The sequence below is a fragment of the Ricinus communis genome, chromosome 5 (genome assembly GCF_019578655.1).
Source record: "Ricinus communis isolate WT05 ecotype wild-type chromosome 5, ASM1957865v1, whole genome shotgun sequence".
NCBI classification, from domain to species: Eukaryota; Viridiplantae; Streptophyta; class Magnoliopsida; order Malpighiales; family Euphorbiaceae; genus Ricinus; species Ricinus communis.
In genome coordinates this window covers 1,001,921-1,018,059 of record NC_063260.1, presented here as the reverse complement: position 1 = coordinate 1,018,059, position 16,139 = coordinate 1,001,921, and the positions used below count along the sequence as shown (strand labels likewise).

The 16,139-nt window shown below is 27.5% G+C and overlaps 2 protein-coding genes and 1 non-coding gene across 4 annotated transcripts; 1 reads left to right on the top strand and 2 right to left on the bottom strand.

The window, feature by feature from the left end:
* The first annotated feature begins 958 nt into the window (after positions 1-958).
* LOC8258344 (purine permease 3) lies at positions 959-4,565 on the top strand. Of its 2 annotated transcripts, XM_015726809.3 has the most exons (3): positions 959-1,919; positions 3,096-3,863; positions 3,961-4,565. In XM_015726809.3, the coding sequence occupies exons 2-3, from the start codon at positions 3,114-3,116 to the stop codon at positions 4,282-4,284; spliced, it is 1,074 nt and encodes a 357-aa protein (XP_015582295.2). In that variant the 5' UTR covers positions 959-1,919; positions 3,096-3,113; the 3' UTR covers positions 4,285-4,565. The 2 variants fall into 2 exon arrangements, with proteins under 2 accessions (XP_015582295.2, XP_048230971.1); XM_048375014.1 differs by lacking the exon at positions 959-1,919 and having other exon boundaries at positions 2,978-3,863.
* A 688-nt stretch (positions 4,566-5,253) lies between these two features.
* Positions 5,254-5,325, bottom strand: TRNAH-GUG. The gene has a single exon. It is a non-coding gene; the product is annotated as a tRNA-His (tRNA).
* Positions 5,326-7,062: 1,737 nt separating this feature from the next.
* Positions 7,063-8,532, bottom strand: LOC8286660 (glyoxylase I 4). The gene is made up of 3 exons (XM_002531466.3): positions 8,273-8,532; positions 7,802-7,916; positions 7,063-7,676 (listed from the first exon to the last, which is right to left on the bottom strand). The coding sequence occupies exons 1-3, from the start codon at positions 8,434-8,436 to the stop codon at positions 7,386-7,388; spliced, it is 570 nt and encodes a 189-aa protein (XP_002531512.1). The 5' UTR covers positions 8,437-8,532; the 3' UTR covers positions 7,063-7,385.
* Between the last annotated feature and the right edge of the window lie 7,607 nt (positions 8,533-16,139).

The window sequence follows — 16,139 nt, the reverse complement described above, 5'->3', positions numbered from 1 at the left end:
TACGTTATACTTTCACATTTTATTTATGTTTTTGCCTGCCAAAAATAGCTTGCAATATGGAGAAAAAGAAGAAAGACGTTTTAGAAAGAGGGAGAGGATTTCCCACATTAACTTCTAACTAGTAATCTTATATACTTCACTACTTTCTTTTTTCATTTTTTATCTATTTGATAATGGTCTTTTTTATTTTTATAAAATTATTTTTTAATATTTTAAAATTAAAAGTCAATTTTATAAATATAATGGATGTCGCATTAGGTAGAGTAAAAGATAATGAGATGTTTAGCATTTTCTTTAATTTTTCCTTTAATATATGTAGAATTTACAGGTAAGCAAGTAAGAACAATCGATTGTCAAGTTCTTTTTCTTTTTTTTCTTAAATTGTTATGAATAAAAATCAAATTAAATGTTCAATTAACTTAAAATAAAGATTTTTATATGTAGTTATTTTTTGACGTAGTATTCTAAAAGTTAAACTCTTAACATTTTATATTTAAATTCACTAACACTATTAATTCAATAATTATAGCTCATTCATTTGGTATCAGTTGCTTGTGATTTCACTACAATACAGTTACATTTATTACCAAATTAGCTTTATCCAAATATAATAAAAATTAAAGGGAGAAAAATAGTTTTATAATATAATTTTTCTTTAATTCTATAAATTTTGAGTGATTTAGTAAAACTAGAAAATTCAATATTTTATTATATCTGTCAAGACGGGCTTTGTTTGAAATTCAATTATCCAAACTATTAACAATTATAAATATGTTAATGTGTTAATAAATATTAACATAAATTGCTAAAATTGTAATTCTCTAGATATTAGAATATTATAAAATCAACCATAAAATCTCTTCTATCAAAAGTTTAAAAAAATAAAAAGAGTTTGGGTTATCAATTTGGTTAGTTAACTGATAAAATTATATTTTTAGAAATACTCTAAAAAGTTAAAAGATACTTTTTTTGAAAGTTATATAAAAAATTAAATTTATTTAAAATATATAAAAAGTTAAAAGAATCAAACATTAAAATATAATAGGTTGGATCAATTAACAGCGGATTGTTCAAACAAAAAAAATAAAATAAAGAAAGCAGTTAAGCATATTTAAAAAAAAAAAAAAAAAAGAAATTAAATTGACTAATACGATTAACTCAATTTTAAATTCATTTTGGTCAGTTTTTAGATCAGTTCGATTTCATCGAATTTCTTCTTTTCTGTAGAACTCAACCCGGAGAACAAACTCCTATAAACATGAACACAACAACTAAAATACAAAACCTAAACTGATTATAGTTCAACAAAAAATACGTACAGCAGTTAAGATTTTAAGCTATGGGGTTGACTCTTTTCTCTATTTCTGACCCACTTTGATTTTAATCCCTTAACATTAATTCTAATCTCTTAGCTTTCTTTTTCTGGGGTTTTTCTCAGATTTTCACTTCATGGTTCTTAGATTTGCTACTTTTTCGTGACGACATGGGTGTTTTACACGTATGCCCTAATTCAAGGAGTGACTCTGCTCATATGAATACGTGTCCAACAAACTGCAGTGCCTTCTGCATCTGCCTAATACTTTAAATGTCCAAGTATATTATAAAGCATAAGTTCTTCTTTCTCTGTATATACATACATATATATATTTGTAGGCATTGCCTTTTTGGGTTCTTGTTTTTTTGTCAGATTGCTTCTTACACTTGTGCCTCTCTCTCTCTAATTATATACCACACAATCTGTAGTGATTGTTATGATATATATATATATAGGTTAGGAATAATCACCTTGGCACGTCTCTGTTACAATGGAGTTTTCAGGTAGTTCTTGGAATTGAGGAATTCTTTGATGTTTAGATGGCGGCTTGCAGCCTAGAAATCTTCTTCTGCTTTATATTCAATTACTTTGCTCATAGATAGAGGTAACCTCTGTGATTCCTTTTCTTTGAATACTCGTTTTCCTTTGAGTTTGCAGTTTTTTGTTAGACACAGTTTTTGGATGTAAAGATTATATTTTTTAGAACTTTTCTTTCGAAAATGGTTTTGAAATAGAGATTATGAATTTTGGACGAACAGTTCCAGGAGAAGTTGTATTTTCTAATAATTTTTAAAAGCTGATTCTAAAAATACAGATGCTAAGAAAAGTCTTTAATAAAAACTAAAGAAACTGATTTGGAAAAGCTAAACTGATATATTCATTTATTTAATTTTAATTTTTTTTTTTCAGCTTGCTCATCTCTCAATTATCAAATACTGATCATATTTCTGACTGTAGTATCTCAAATACATGCTTCAATAGTATTGACAGAGCCCAGATTGAACAGTCCTTTTATGTTTGATGGATTAGTTAGGCGACAAGGGGACAATTCAACATTTGACTCTGTTTTTGGAGTGTTTTCTACTGTATGAAAATTAAATTACCTCTTTTTGTGAAATTATCATCTTTCTTTTGCTATACAATGCCTCATAAGTTTTGTCTTTTTGTCTTAGAAGTTTGAAATAGGAACTTGCTAATAGGGGCCATTACTATAGTGATAAATAAGTTTGTTAATTTTGTTTAACCTGAGTATTTCAAATTATTATCTTTTGATTTTAATCTACCACCTCCAACTTTTTGGTTTATTTTAAATTATTTTTTCTTTATATTTTGACTCCTATAAAAATAAAAATAATAGTTCTAACTCCATTAATATCCATATGAATAATAGTTCTAACTCCATTAATATCCGTATCATGACTATCTAGATCATAGCGGAGATTGAATCTTTTTAATTCTCATAACTAAAAATACCAATCAGATTATTTTTAATATGGTAGAAAATTTAATTTTAGCTAAAGCACTTGGGAGATAGATTTGTTTTGGGGTTTGTCTCTAATTAGTAGTTTCTACATATTCTTGGAGGTTCTATTACTATTATTTTTTAAAATGGAGTTAGTTTTTCATATGAAATCTAAAGGAGGTGATTTTTCCATTGAATAGAGACTAAGGAGATATCATGGAGGGGCAAAACTAATCTTAATTACAAGGAAACTAGATTTGACATCTAATGGGCATTCTTGTATCGAGAATTTCTTTTAACAAATTGAATATTGAGCAGATAACTGAGCTTGTGAAGATGGAGACTGAGTACATCGTCAGTAATAACCCAGTATCAGGTGAAGAAGAAAAGATGAGCAGTACCCTGAAGAAATTCCTACTCATAGTGAATGGTACAATGCTGGCCATAGGCAACTGCGGAGGTCCACTTATACAGCGCCTCTACTTCTTAAAAGGCGGCAAGGGTGTCTGGATTTCAAGCTTTCTGCAAACAGCTGGTTGGCCATTTATCATATTTCCCCTTTTTGTTTCCTACATTCATCGTCGAAGCAAGAATGCTGGCAGCACCAAGCTCTATTACATAACCCCTCGTCTCTTCATAGCTTGTGCTGTTATAGGTGTTCTTACAGGCTTGGATGATTTTCTTGCCGCCTATGGTGTTTCTCTTCTTCCTGTCTCTACTTCTGCTCTTATAATCGCTACCCAGCTTGGCTTTACGGCTGGATTTGCTTACGTTCTAGTCAAGCAAAAGTTCACTCCTTTTACTGTTAATGCTATTTTCTTATTGTCCATTGGAGCTGTTGTTCTGGTGCTGCATGCTAGTTCTGATCGCCCTCCTCATGAAACCAATGGGCAGTACTTGTCGGGATTTTTCATGACTCTGGGTGCTTCAGCTCTTTATGGGTTTGTGCTACCGTTGATCGAGTTGACATATAAGAAAGCAAACCAGACCATTACTTATACTCTGGTTATGGAGATGCAGCTGGTGATATCTTTCTTTGCTACTGCATTCTGCACTACTGGGATGCTTCTGCATAAGGATTTTGCGGTATCCTTTCTTTTGTTACGGCATAGTTTATTAGCTTAGCCTTGTAAACTGATATTGAAATGAATGACTGTACTTTCCATGGCCATGTCTGATGCAGGCGATTCCAAGAGAGGCCAGTGAGTTCGAGCTGGGGAAAGCAAAATATTATGTGGTGCTGATGGTTAATGCAATCTTTTGGCAGTTGTTCTTCATGGGAGCAGTTGGTGTTGTCTTCTGTGGTTCTTCATTGCTCTCTGGTATTATAATTGCTACTCTGCTGCCTGTGACAGAGACTTTAGCTGTGTTTTTCTACCATGAAAAATTCAGAGTTGAGAAGGGGATTTCTCTTGTTTTATCTCTGTGGGGCTTCATGTTTTACTTCTATGGTGAGCTCCAGCGGAACAAGAAAAAGAAGCAGACTTCAGAACTAGCTGTGACTTGATCATTTCCTGAATACAGGAAAAAGGAAGTTAATGTATATGTTTGTTGCTAATTGTCACATAAGTTTACCAAAAGCCAAAGTGCCAGATTGAGACCAATTTTTGGCATAGCCTCCTTTCTGTGGAAGAATTATTCCACCCAAAAAAGCTTCAACTCTCTAAGAGAGGTATCAAAAATAGTTTTATATTATTTTGACACCGCCCTGGCACGGACGGAAAATATCCTTTGAACTTGAAGCGTGAATTAATATAGGCCCGAATATGGGAATATCCAATGCCTGAACTCTAGACTCATCAAGCAGCTTAAGCAAGCTTTTGGTGGGAATGGTTGTATGACAGGTTCAAAGGAGCTTTGTTTTTATGCATTCAATATAGGAAGTTTAATTAGGCTAAATAGTGCAAATATTGCCATGGATGCTTGATACCTCTTTCTGAAGATATGGGCCTGAGCTGAGATACTAAGTTATTGTCAGGTTTTCTGATTGTGAGACACCAGAAACCATAAAACTATGAAACAGCTTAAAGAACTGAATCACAAGAACACTAAAACTATTGACTCTTTCACTGCCAATGGAAGGATAATTTTTGAAGAATTTCAAATGGTGATAAACATCTATAGTTCACTAATTAGATTACTACAGTTACAAGAAGTTAAAGGTATGCATCTCCTACAGTTAAATTCAATAATCTTTCAGGAAAATGACATTATAAATAACAGGAATTGGAGATGTATCAAAACAGAAATTGACTTGTATCAAAACAAAATTTTTAAGTAAATAGTATAAATTCTTGGCTTAATAATACATTTCTCAATCTAATATAAGAAATTATATAATGTGTTCATTATGGTGAATTGAATCAAAAAAAGTTTTACTAAATACATTATATTCTTTTCAGACAACAATATTCCATTGCATACTACCAAACATGAAATCAAATTTGTAAAACAAAAAAAATATTAAAAAAATTCATGTGGCTGTTGGGATTCGAGCCCAGGTCTCCACGGCCACAACGTGGAATTCTTACCACTAAACTACAGCCACTGGCTTTTCTATGCTCAAATTTGAAAACAAAAAAAAAAAAAAGATAATCCTATGGTTTTTAACAGAAGTAACTGACAGAATGACGAATCCCTGCAAAACCTAAACAGAAAAACAAAACTATAAATAGAATTGATCTTGGCTTCATAGAAATTTACTGAAACTCATTTAATAAATGAGTCAAATTTCAAGTTCAGTAAAATTCTGTTTGGGAGCTAAATTATGAATTTATGTGTTAATAAGACTTAAACATAAAAGTTATATAATTTTTGCTTACGTTATATAAAATGTTTAATTATTAATTAAATTCTAATTTTTATATTTTGTGACCATTCTATTCAATTGTTTTGAATTTTTAAAATAAATATTTATGTTTTTAGTTTATTTTCAAAAAACACATTTCGAAAATAAGTTTTAAAATTTTACTATGGCAGTTGATTGTGTTTATTAAAAGAATAATAATAGTTAATTAATAAAAATAGTTTGAATATGGTCATTAAAAATATCACACACACACATATATATATCATTTTACACATCTTATATTTAAATGTAATATATTTTTATTTTGATTCACTCATTTTTCTTTTAATAAATAGTGTTGACTTGCCAAGTTGTATTTATCATTACAAGATTTTAAAAATTATTGTTAAAAATATTTTTAAAAATAAATTAAAAATATAGATATTTATTTTAAAATTACAGAGTATAAAATTTAAATTTTAATTGAATTCAATCATAGCAACATGACTTTATAAAAGTTGATGCATCAGTGAGCTGTCGTTTAGGTCTGACATTAAATCGATGAAACTGATAAAAAATAAAATTATTTTTGTTATTGAGCATAAAATTTTGTGTATATTTCAGTGAATTTAAAGTTTTTGCATCTAATTGAGACAATTGCAAACCCTAAAGAGACTCAATTTTATGTGCCTGCAACGGTTAATTCAATTTTTCGTTAGGCTATTTGGATTTAAATTTTCATTTTTTTTTCGGCTGTGAGTACGGCGGCGGCGGTTTGTGTGGCGATGGAGGAGAGTGGTGGAGCTGATCTTAACATGGGTAAACTTCTATGCTGTTGTTTTATTAATAGTAGTTAAAAACTATTTAATTGGAAAAATAAATAAATTATCGTATAAAAATATTAAATTTTAACTAACAAGCTAGCACACGACGCCATTAACAAGCACGATTATATAACTAATGAACTAAACTTTTAGCATAAATTCAGCTCATTTATCAACCTATCATTACTAAATAAAATCAGACCAATTGTTATGGAATTAGACTTTAAATAGCTCAACTTATTTGCAGTTTTAGTGTTAATGGTATACTCGTTTATTCGAAAAGGTAATATTTAAATGAATTTTTTTATTTTTTTTAATAGAAATGTAAAGAGATAATTCAAACTTAAAATTTTATACAATTGAGACGTGAGTAAAAAATTCTTAATTTTAAAATAAATTTGAAAAATAGCTCCTTTAATTCAAATTTAAGAATCATTAAATGAAATCCAACAACTTCTTGAATGTTTTTTACTATACATTTTAGTTTATTGAATGATTTGTTGTGGATAGATTAATTTTATCTTTTATTTTCATTAATTTCAAATGAAAAAGTACTTTAATCATTCATTATTTACTAATAAGTGGGTTTCAATTTTGATATATATATAAGAAAAAGATTGATATAATGAGAAAAAATATAGAAGAAGAAATCGTTTGATTCTACAGCTAGAGATAACAGAAAACACATTGCAGGGAATTCTCATTGAATAAACTGTATGATTACAAGCATATTTCACAATTTGACTTTGACAGAATTCAGAAAAGCCACATCTTGGCTTTAGGGTATTTTTTTAACAGACGCAATACAATCCATTCTTTCTTACAAATCTTATTACTAAGTACTCACAATATGACCCAATCCAAACTTTAGCATATTTATATATGTAAAATATTTTTAAGGCCTTCTAAAAAGGCATGCAAATTTTCCCAACATGAACAATTGAAGAAAAATTGAACTTAAACTTGTGTTTTCAGGCTGATCTTGAGGTTGATGGATCAGAATGAAATGTTCATCATGTCCATGCAAAAGCTCTCCATCATCACATTCTCCATGAACCCACATGTATTGGGAGTTGCTCTCTTGAAGCTTCCCATGCTTGGCCTGAATATGCATGAGGAAAGTGGAATAATTGGGATGTTCTCACAGTTGCAGATCTCAACCATGTACCCATCTGGGTCATGGAAGAAAACTTGATCAACCTTGTTCCCAGCATCTTCCACCACTGCTGTCACATACCTCATTCCCATTTCTTGCAGCCTCCTCTTCACAAGTCCAACATCAGTGCACTGTAGAAAAAAGAAATAAAAAAAACAATTCAGTCACTAATAATATTGTTGTTATCCTTTCAAGTCTCTGTCTTCCACTGCAAGAACAACTATATTAGATGTTGGTTTTGGAGTGATAAACTTACCTGGAAGGAGATGTGATTATCCTTGGGATTAATGGGACGAGGTTCAATAATAGGATCGAATTCATCCAAAGCTGGATTTTCAATCAAATGTATCCCAATGCCATAATTGTACAACCTACAAAAAGAACATGCAAATGATTACTAAAACAATCCAACTTTGGTTCCAATGAAATATCATAAGTTAATTCTTACTGTAACAAGAAAAAATAAAATAAAATAATTAATTAGATCATAGTTGAATTGATTAATGAGAAACTATTGCTTTCGAGACATATGCATGCTACAAAAACTAGTAGTAGAATCTTTTCTAGGGCACATGCATGTTCTTAAAAGGCATTTTTTTCTTTTTTTTTGCTTTCATTTTGAAAGACCCTTTTAGAAACATTGAGTCCACAAACTCCCTTGAATATAAGATTGATTAATAATAAACTGAAATAGCTTCCATTAGAAAGGGGTAGTAAAGAAACTGACCAGGCACCATTGAAATTGAAAGAAGATGGGCGCTTGATCATAACAAAGCCCAAAACATCCTCATAGAACCTTACAGAAGCCCAAACTGATCTGCACAGCAAAGAGACATGATTCAAGGAGAGGAGGGGCAGTGACTGAAAGCTGCTCACTTCTTGAATCTCCATTTCTTTTTCTTCACTATAGACTTTCTTTAACTCTAAGCTCACTCAAGGTTTTCTTTGCTTGTTTCTTGGTGAGTATGAAGCTCATAAGTAGCAAATGCTCCTTTTATAGAACAAGAAGTTGGAAATATCTCATCAATTTCAATTCAAATTTACGCTTGAAATTAGGAACTTTCCTTGCAGATTCTTTCTTTCTTTATCAAATGGGACAAAATAAAATGCAGTTATCTTTCCTATTAGCTTGAAAGATAAATAGTTCTTGCTATAGTTACTGAATTTTACTCTCTTACCCAAATAATAATAATAATAATAATATATTATATAATCTATGTTGAGCTCAAGCAACAAATTAAGTTTGAAATTATCATAATATATCACTTAAGTGAATTTATTTTTTAATTAATATAATTGAATAATAACTTATTATGTTCTAGTTATAATTTAATCATAGCCATACTAGATATTAATGTGAGCTAGAATTTGAGTTTATATAGTATAGTAACTTGAAAATAATAAATTCTTATTAGAGTTTGTAAAGACATTTGAGTTGAAATGAGCTTGATTTTGAGTATCTTAAACTTTATTTTACTTTTCAATTCAATCATAAAAAGTAAAACTTATTAGAATCCTAATCAATCATTAATATTTAAACTGAAAATAAACTCTAACTAGCCTTATGTTATAAAGCGACTCAGTTATATTGCTGTATTTGTTTGTACATATAAATGCATATCTCAATTTAAACTAAATTCGGCTCGGCTTCCATTTTTTTTTTATATAAAAAAAGAAAAAGAAATGATTGACCGGGAAAGAGGAAAAGTGCAAATAGTGAGCCATTGTACATATACTGAATGGCAAAAGCAACAGTTTGAGTGAAAGTATTTTTCCCAGGAAGCAAGATCATGATCAAATATGATGAATAATTGTTAAGCTCTGGCCTAAAGCAGCGACAACATAATAATTGAAAGCAAAAGGCATTGGCTCTTTCTACACTTTTTCAGTTGGTTTCAAATCATATATGGTAACATTGTTGGCTTCGGAGAAGTAGGGTTTGAAGTGGACATATTTATAATCACCGAGATCCAATTGCTTCAACTTTATTGTGTACAATATTTTGTGAGTCCATCTTTAGAAAATTACAAGGTTTTAATCTTCTAAATCAAGGGTGGAATTCTTCAATAACATTAGTATAATAATAAATTTAAAAAATTTATGTAGATTAGGTGTATACATTACAACAAATATGAGAATAATACATATATATAAATATTTTATATTTTGGTATTAGATGACCGACACATACTCTATTATTTAAAATTAATAAATATATATCAATTATATGATAACATATCACTAATATATTAATTTGGTGTATAAATAGAGATATACACCTGGATTAAGTAAATAATTTTTATAATTTTGCAATCTAAATTTATCTTTTTATTTCCATAAATACATTATTCATGCATCTATAAAGAAGAAAACTAGTAAATAAAATTTATTTAATTTTGGTATATACATCATAACATATATGCGAGTGAGACGTATTATAAATATTTTACTTAAAAATGAAATGACCCATAGATATTTTAATTATTTATTACTAGTCTATCGGTTTGACATCAAGGTGGAGTAGAAAACTTTTTTTTGGTTAGATATTGTATTAGTTAAATACAAGATTGTCTTAATTACTTTGATATCCTATTAGTTTCGTTTGATTATAGAGTTTGGTTGTTCTTGAAAAGATGATTCACTGATGACTTAATTTTGAAAGGTGGAGATGCCCTTTTGGCCCTTCGAAAGGTTCTTAGTGCTGAAAGTGCAAAATTACAGTTCCAAAAGCCCTAGAAATTTCTTGGAGGTTTCCTCGGACGGCATTACATTGTCATTAGCAGGAATCACTGGGGAAACAGCACAAAGAAAAGTCTAATATAATTGCCTCCAACTTCATACACCATATTTTCATTATGTACTTTTAAACTATAATGAAGACTTCTTTTTTCTTTTTCTTTTTTCCCATTTCCTGTTCTCTTCTCTTCCTAATATAAAGTTTACGAAAAAATTAATAAACCATCATGTGGTTTTAGTGAACCTTTTATATTAGGACCTGTGTTTTCTTTTTATTTTTGGGCCATTTTAGTATCTTGTACAATTCTTTTCTGTTTATATATATATATATATATATATATATTATTTTTAATTTTTGTCTAAGTGTTGAGTTTGGGTTATTCTAACATTCACACATGTGTTGAAATGACTAGTTTAGAGAGAACATAGGTCATGCAGAAACTACTCAAGATATATAATAGTTTAGGTTGAAGGGATTTAGAATTTATGGCCTTAACTAAAATTTATAAATTTAAAATTTTTATTTTTTATATTAAATATAAAAATAATAATTTTTTATTTAAAATTAAAAATAGTTTTTGAGGTAATATAAAGTCGGAGCAGATCGATATACTTGAGTACTCATTATTTATAGAATCTTTATAATTATTTCATAAACAAAATTTAAAAATATTCAAAATTAGAAACTTAAATTAAACTGAAATATGCATCTATCACTGTACTAAATTTGAGAGTCAGATAAATTAACCTATAATTTACTTGTATTTTTTTCTTATGTGCTACATGTTTATATTAACATTTATCAATATTATAATTTTTTTTTCTTTCATATTTTCAAAGAAAAGGCAAAAGTTGATCAATGGGTTTAGAATTATTGCAAAGGCAGAGATATGCGGGTCCAGAAGCCTTGAAAAGGATTTTGCCATTTTGAGGGCTTCCCTACCATTCATATTTAAGCACTTGGGCCCTTGCTGTTGGCAAAATGATGGCATACCAACAGCCCATTTGACATGCCTCCTAATATTTTTATTAATATTATTATTATTTTATCTTTTCCTGTTTGCACCACCAAACCAATCAATTGTTTTGTTTTCATGTTTTTGTTTGGACCTTGCTGCCATTAAAACATGCACCTTAACTAATTAAAGCCCAAGGGAGGCAATCTATTTTTTGTGTCATTGACCATTTATTCTTCCAATTATTGTACTATTCTTTTTCAACTGGAATATCTAATGGATTAGTACTTCTTCTCATGCACCTTCCATTGGAAATTAAAAAAAAAAAACAAAAAACAAAAATCTAAATGAATTATTTGCCGCACAATAAATTTTTTTTACATTCGTTATAGAAGGTGATATCTCCTCTAATACATAAATAAAAATCTAAATTTGAAATTTTTATATTTTTCAAAAGTAATTTCTCTTATTATTTTAATAAATTTTAAGTGTTTATTAAAATATTTATTATTTTATAATTTAAAAAAGACAAAAACTTCAAAAAATATGTGCAAAAATTAACTATATTGAATTTAAGTTGCTCTTGATATTTTTATGTTCTCTCCTCTAGGTTTTCTTTCAAAAGTTAATTTGGGTCTACTATATAAGAAAAACTATTATATATGATGTGCACGTAGTGCTAATGTTGTGATCTTGTATTTCTTTTTGTGACACTTTAATACTCTGAGAATTATATTATTAGTATTATGTATATAAATTCATTAACACTGTTAATAGTTTTGAAAATTAAATTTCATATAAAGTCCGATCGTTATAAAATCGGCCTTGTTGGATAGATGACGAAATATAAAATTCTCTAGTTTTATCAGATCATTTAAAATCGTCAGAATTGACTAGGATTAAAGAAAAAAAAAATCAAATCATAAGACTATTTTTTCTATTTTTGATTTTAGCTAGTATTGGATGAAAACTAAATTGATAAAGAATGAAATGATGGTGGAATCACAACCAATTAACACTGAATAAATGAACTACAACTATTTAATTAACAGTATTAATAAATTTGAGTATAAATTGTTAACATTTTAATTCTCAGAGTATTAAAATGTCATAAAAAAATTATAAAATTTCTTATGTCAACAAGTTAAACTACATGGTCAAATTTGATATTATTTATTTATTTAATAAGATAATGATGGCTAATGGTTATTGAATAAAAGAAATTAAGTTGTGGTATAGTTCTAAAATTTAATTTTTAAAATTGTCTTTGTATTTTTCTTATGAAAGTCAAATTGTTTTTATATTTATAACAACTTATATAGTCTTAGAAATTTCTATTCTTCAGATCTTATTAATTTAAAATAAAAGTTTAAAGGCTTTGAATGAATTGATTTACTAGTTAATTAATTGGTAGTGACTTCAATTGAAAGGTTTATATTAATCAAAAGACTTACCGCCCACACCTTTCACACTTATTATATTTATGCCACATTGAGTCAACTTCAGGAATTAGTAAAATATAAATAACTATCACCAAAATATAATTATTTAAAAGATTTATATATCAATAATTTTAAATTCATTCCTCCACATATATCATTGATTAATGTACCAAAATTTTGCTCAATTTTCAAGATAAAGAAGGGTTAACCTACAACATGCTACCTAACCATCAAACACAAGAAAGCAATTTACTTTACAATAATCAGACAAATTTAAGCACACTCTTCTAAGGTTGGAATAACCATAAAAGGACCAATTAAGGATGGACATTTTGAGATGACAACTATATAGTAATATTGAGTAATATATGGGAAAAGTTCAATTTGCCCCCCTGAATCTTACATCTTGAAATAATCTTTTCCTTAATGAGTCAAAATTTGGATTTAATTGATATAAAAATGATAAGTTATGGATTTCTTTTTTGACTAAAAAGGTTTAGTTTTACCCTTTATGATATTTCAACACAAAGTCATGAGGCAAAATGAGTAATTATAGATGTTGAACAAACATCTAACTTAGTTGGGTTTTCAATTATGGAGCAACATGTAGTTATATGGCCATCTATTACATTGGTTTTTATTGTATATTTGAAAAGGACTACAATTTAAGGAACCAAAAAAAAAAAAAAAAGAGAGATTGTCATATGAGAAAATTAAATTTTTGAAATTGATGGTTTGGTTGCTAGTTGTTACCACTATTCATGGGAAAAAAAAAAAAAAAAGAAAAAGAAAATACCTCATGTGATTGAGATTCTATTTAATATTATTTTCTTTTGTTGCCATTCTAATTGTTTTACCTTAAGAATTTTGTCAAAATTAATTTATTAATCTATTTCACATGGTCTAAGAGATATTGTAAACATTAAGGCATCTTTCTGTCTATTATAAAAATAATAAAATAGGAAATTAACTTTTGAAAGACAAAATGAGACACTCATTTTAATAAAGTTCTCCTCAAGCTTCTTTATTAAGAAAAGTATTTATAAAAAAAGAAAGTCAGAAGAATGATGATTTTTATATAATATGGTTTTTCTCCTTCCTTGTGTATTCAATAATTATTATTTTTTTTAAAAAGAAAACTAATTTCCCATTGCAAATTTAATTATAGATATCAATTTTAGTTGTGTCATGGCTCTATTCACCACACATGTTCTTTCACTTTTGCCTTTTTCTTTTCTGTCAAAAAAGAAATTAAAAAGAATTTAGCTTTCCTTTATAAAAATAAATAAATAAATAAAATTAGTTTGATGAATTTTGTTCATGAACACATGCATGAGGGGACGAATGTGAATAAGCATAATTAAGTTTGGTTTTTCTTGCCACATGGGTTGTTTTACATTGCCATTTCTTGGCACAATTTTTCTTTTCTTTTGGTCAAAACGGTCCCCACTCTCTTCGTTTTGAAGCTTTTTCTTTTTTCTTTGTCTCAAAGTCGACCCAAGAAATCATATATTTTTTTTATTTTTTGTGCTTAAGCCTTTACTAATTAATGCCACCTTAATTTTCTATTGACCAAATTTTATCTTTTTATTTTTCTTAATATAGATGAAGTTTTCTTTTGTTAAATTTAATATTTCTTATTTTATATTTATTATTGTGTTGAAGGAGTAAAGTAAATTTGCCTTTTTCATAACATCAAGTGCTAGTGTACATTCTAAAACTGTCTTTTGCACTTCATACATAGTCAATAGCCATTTTTTAATGAAATGATAATTTATTGGAGTAACTTTTTGGGGTTCAATTTGATGGTAATGAAACATTAATACAAAATACATTGAAATAAATAAATAAATAAATTGAGTATATAATGCACCATTAATATTATTTATTTCTTAAATTTTATTATAATATAATTATAATAATATGTTATTTCCTGAATATTATATCATCCCTATGTAATTTTCGTGTATTAATTCTAGCTTCTAGAAGTATTTTGCTTGGACAAATTCTATTGTTACGAGTATTAATTCTATTGATATAATTTATCTTTTAAAAAAAAAATTTGAAAATGAGGAAGAGAAACCCGAGTATAATTTTTTTTCAAATTCAAATATACATTTATTGCAAATTAAATCGGTAAATACATTATTAATATATACATTTTAATTTATATATAATTAGAATGTCTGCCTTTCAAAAAAATTATGAAGTGTAGAACTCCAATAATTAATAACATATATAAAATTATTATATTATATATATATATATATATATATATAATTTACTTTAAGTGAGAGTTTTGTAAAATACTAGTCTGTTTTATATTATTTTTTTATGATAAATATAAGAAAATGAATATTCATTATTATAGTATAATAAAAATCTATTAGGGCTCTCTAATAAAAATTGAAACTCAAAAAAAGAAAAATTAAGATTGATAAACACAAATGTTATGAATAATACCTCAGATAAAACATCCAAACCATAAATATTTGTTATTAATTTCCTCAAAAGAGATTATATACTCATAATAATTTAAAATTCAATTGGTATAAGAATAGAAATTGACTTTGATTCACAAGTCCTTGTCTTTGACATTAGCAATAAACAATCAAACCCCTTTCCATCAACATTACTTTGCAAAATTGTCATACCTTTTGGACGGTGGAATTTATTTTCAGTTATTTATTTATTTATTTATTTTCGATATCTATGCGTGCAATTAAAGAGCGAACTGATTGATATTTTAAAATAATTAAAAAAATTGAGATTTATTATTATTATTTATTTATATTTTTATTAATATTAATAAAAATATATAATATTTTTACTGTGAAATTTAATTTAATTTTTTTTTTTAAAAATTCGCAGTATCTCTTTCTACAATATGTTATAGGTGGTATTACAAAATGTGCTGTCTTAAATTTTTACTAAATAAACATAATTGAAATATATATATTTTCCTCTAAAAATGTTGAAATATCAATTTTCTCATACAAAAATTGTAATATCAATGCCAAACTTTTAATTAATATGATTATATAAATATAAACATTATGTGGTGTAATCTAATTCTGGTGATTGAACTAACATATATGATTAATGAATCAATTAAGCTTGAATAACAAGCAAACTAGGTAAGAACATAATTATAAACAAGGCTAAAATGCTCTCAAAGGATTAATTACTGAAACATTCTTAAAGTTTAATTGATATATAGTTCACTCCCTGCTATTCTAAAATAGCTTTTTATTTTTTTTTATCATAAAGTTCATTAGAGCCTCTATACCTTAGTTTTTAGTAATAAAAGAAATACAAAATTTTATTCTACTTCAATTTCTTATATTTAAAATCTAATCACATTTCAATCTCTAGCATGTTAAATTAATTATAGTTTACTCATCAACCTCTTATATTATAATACAATTTAATTTCTAAAAAATATTTTATATTTACTAAG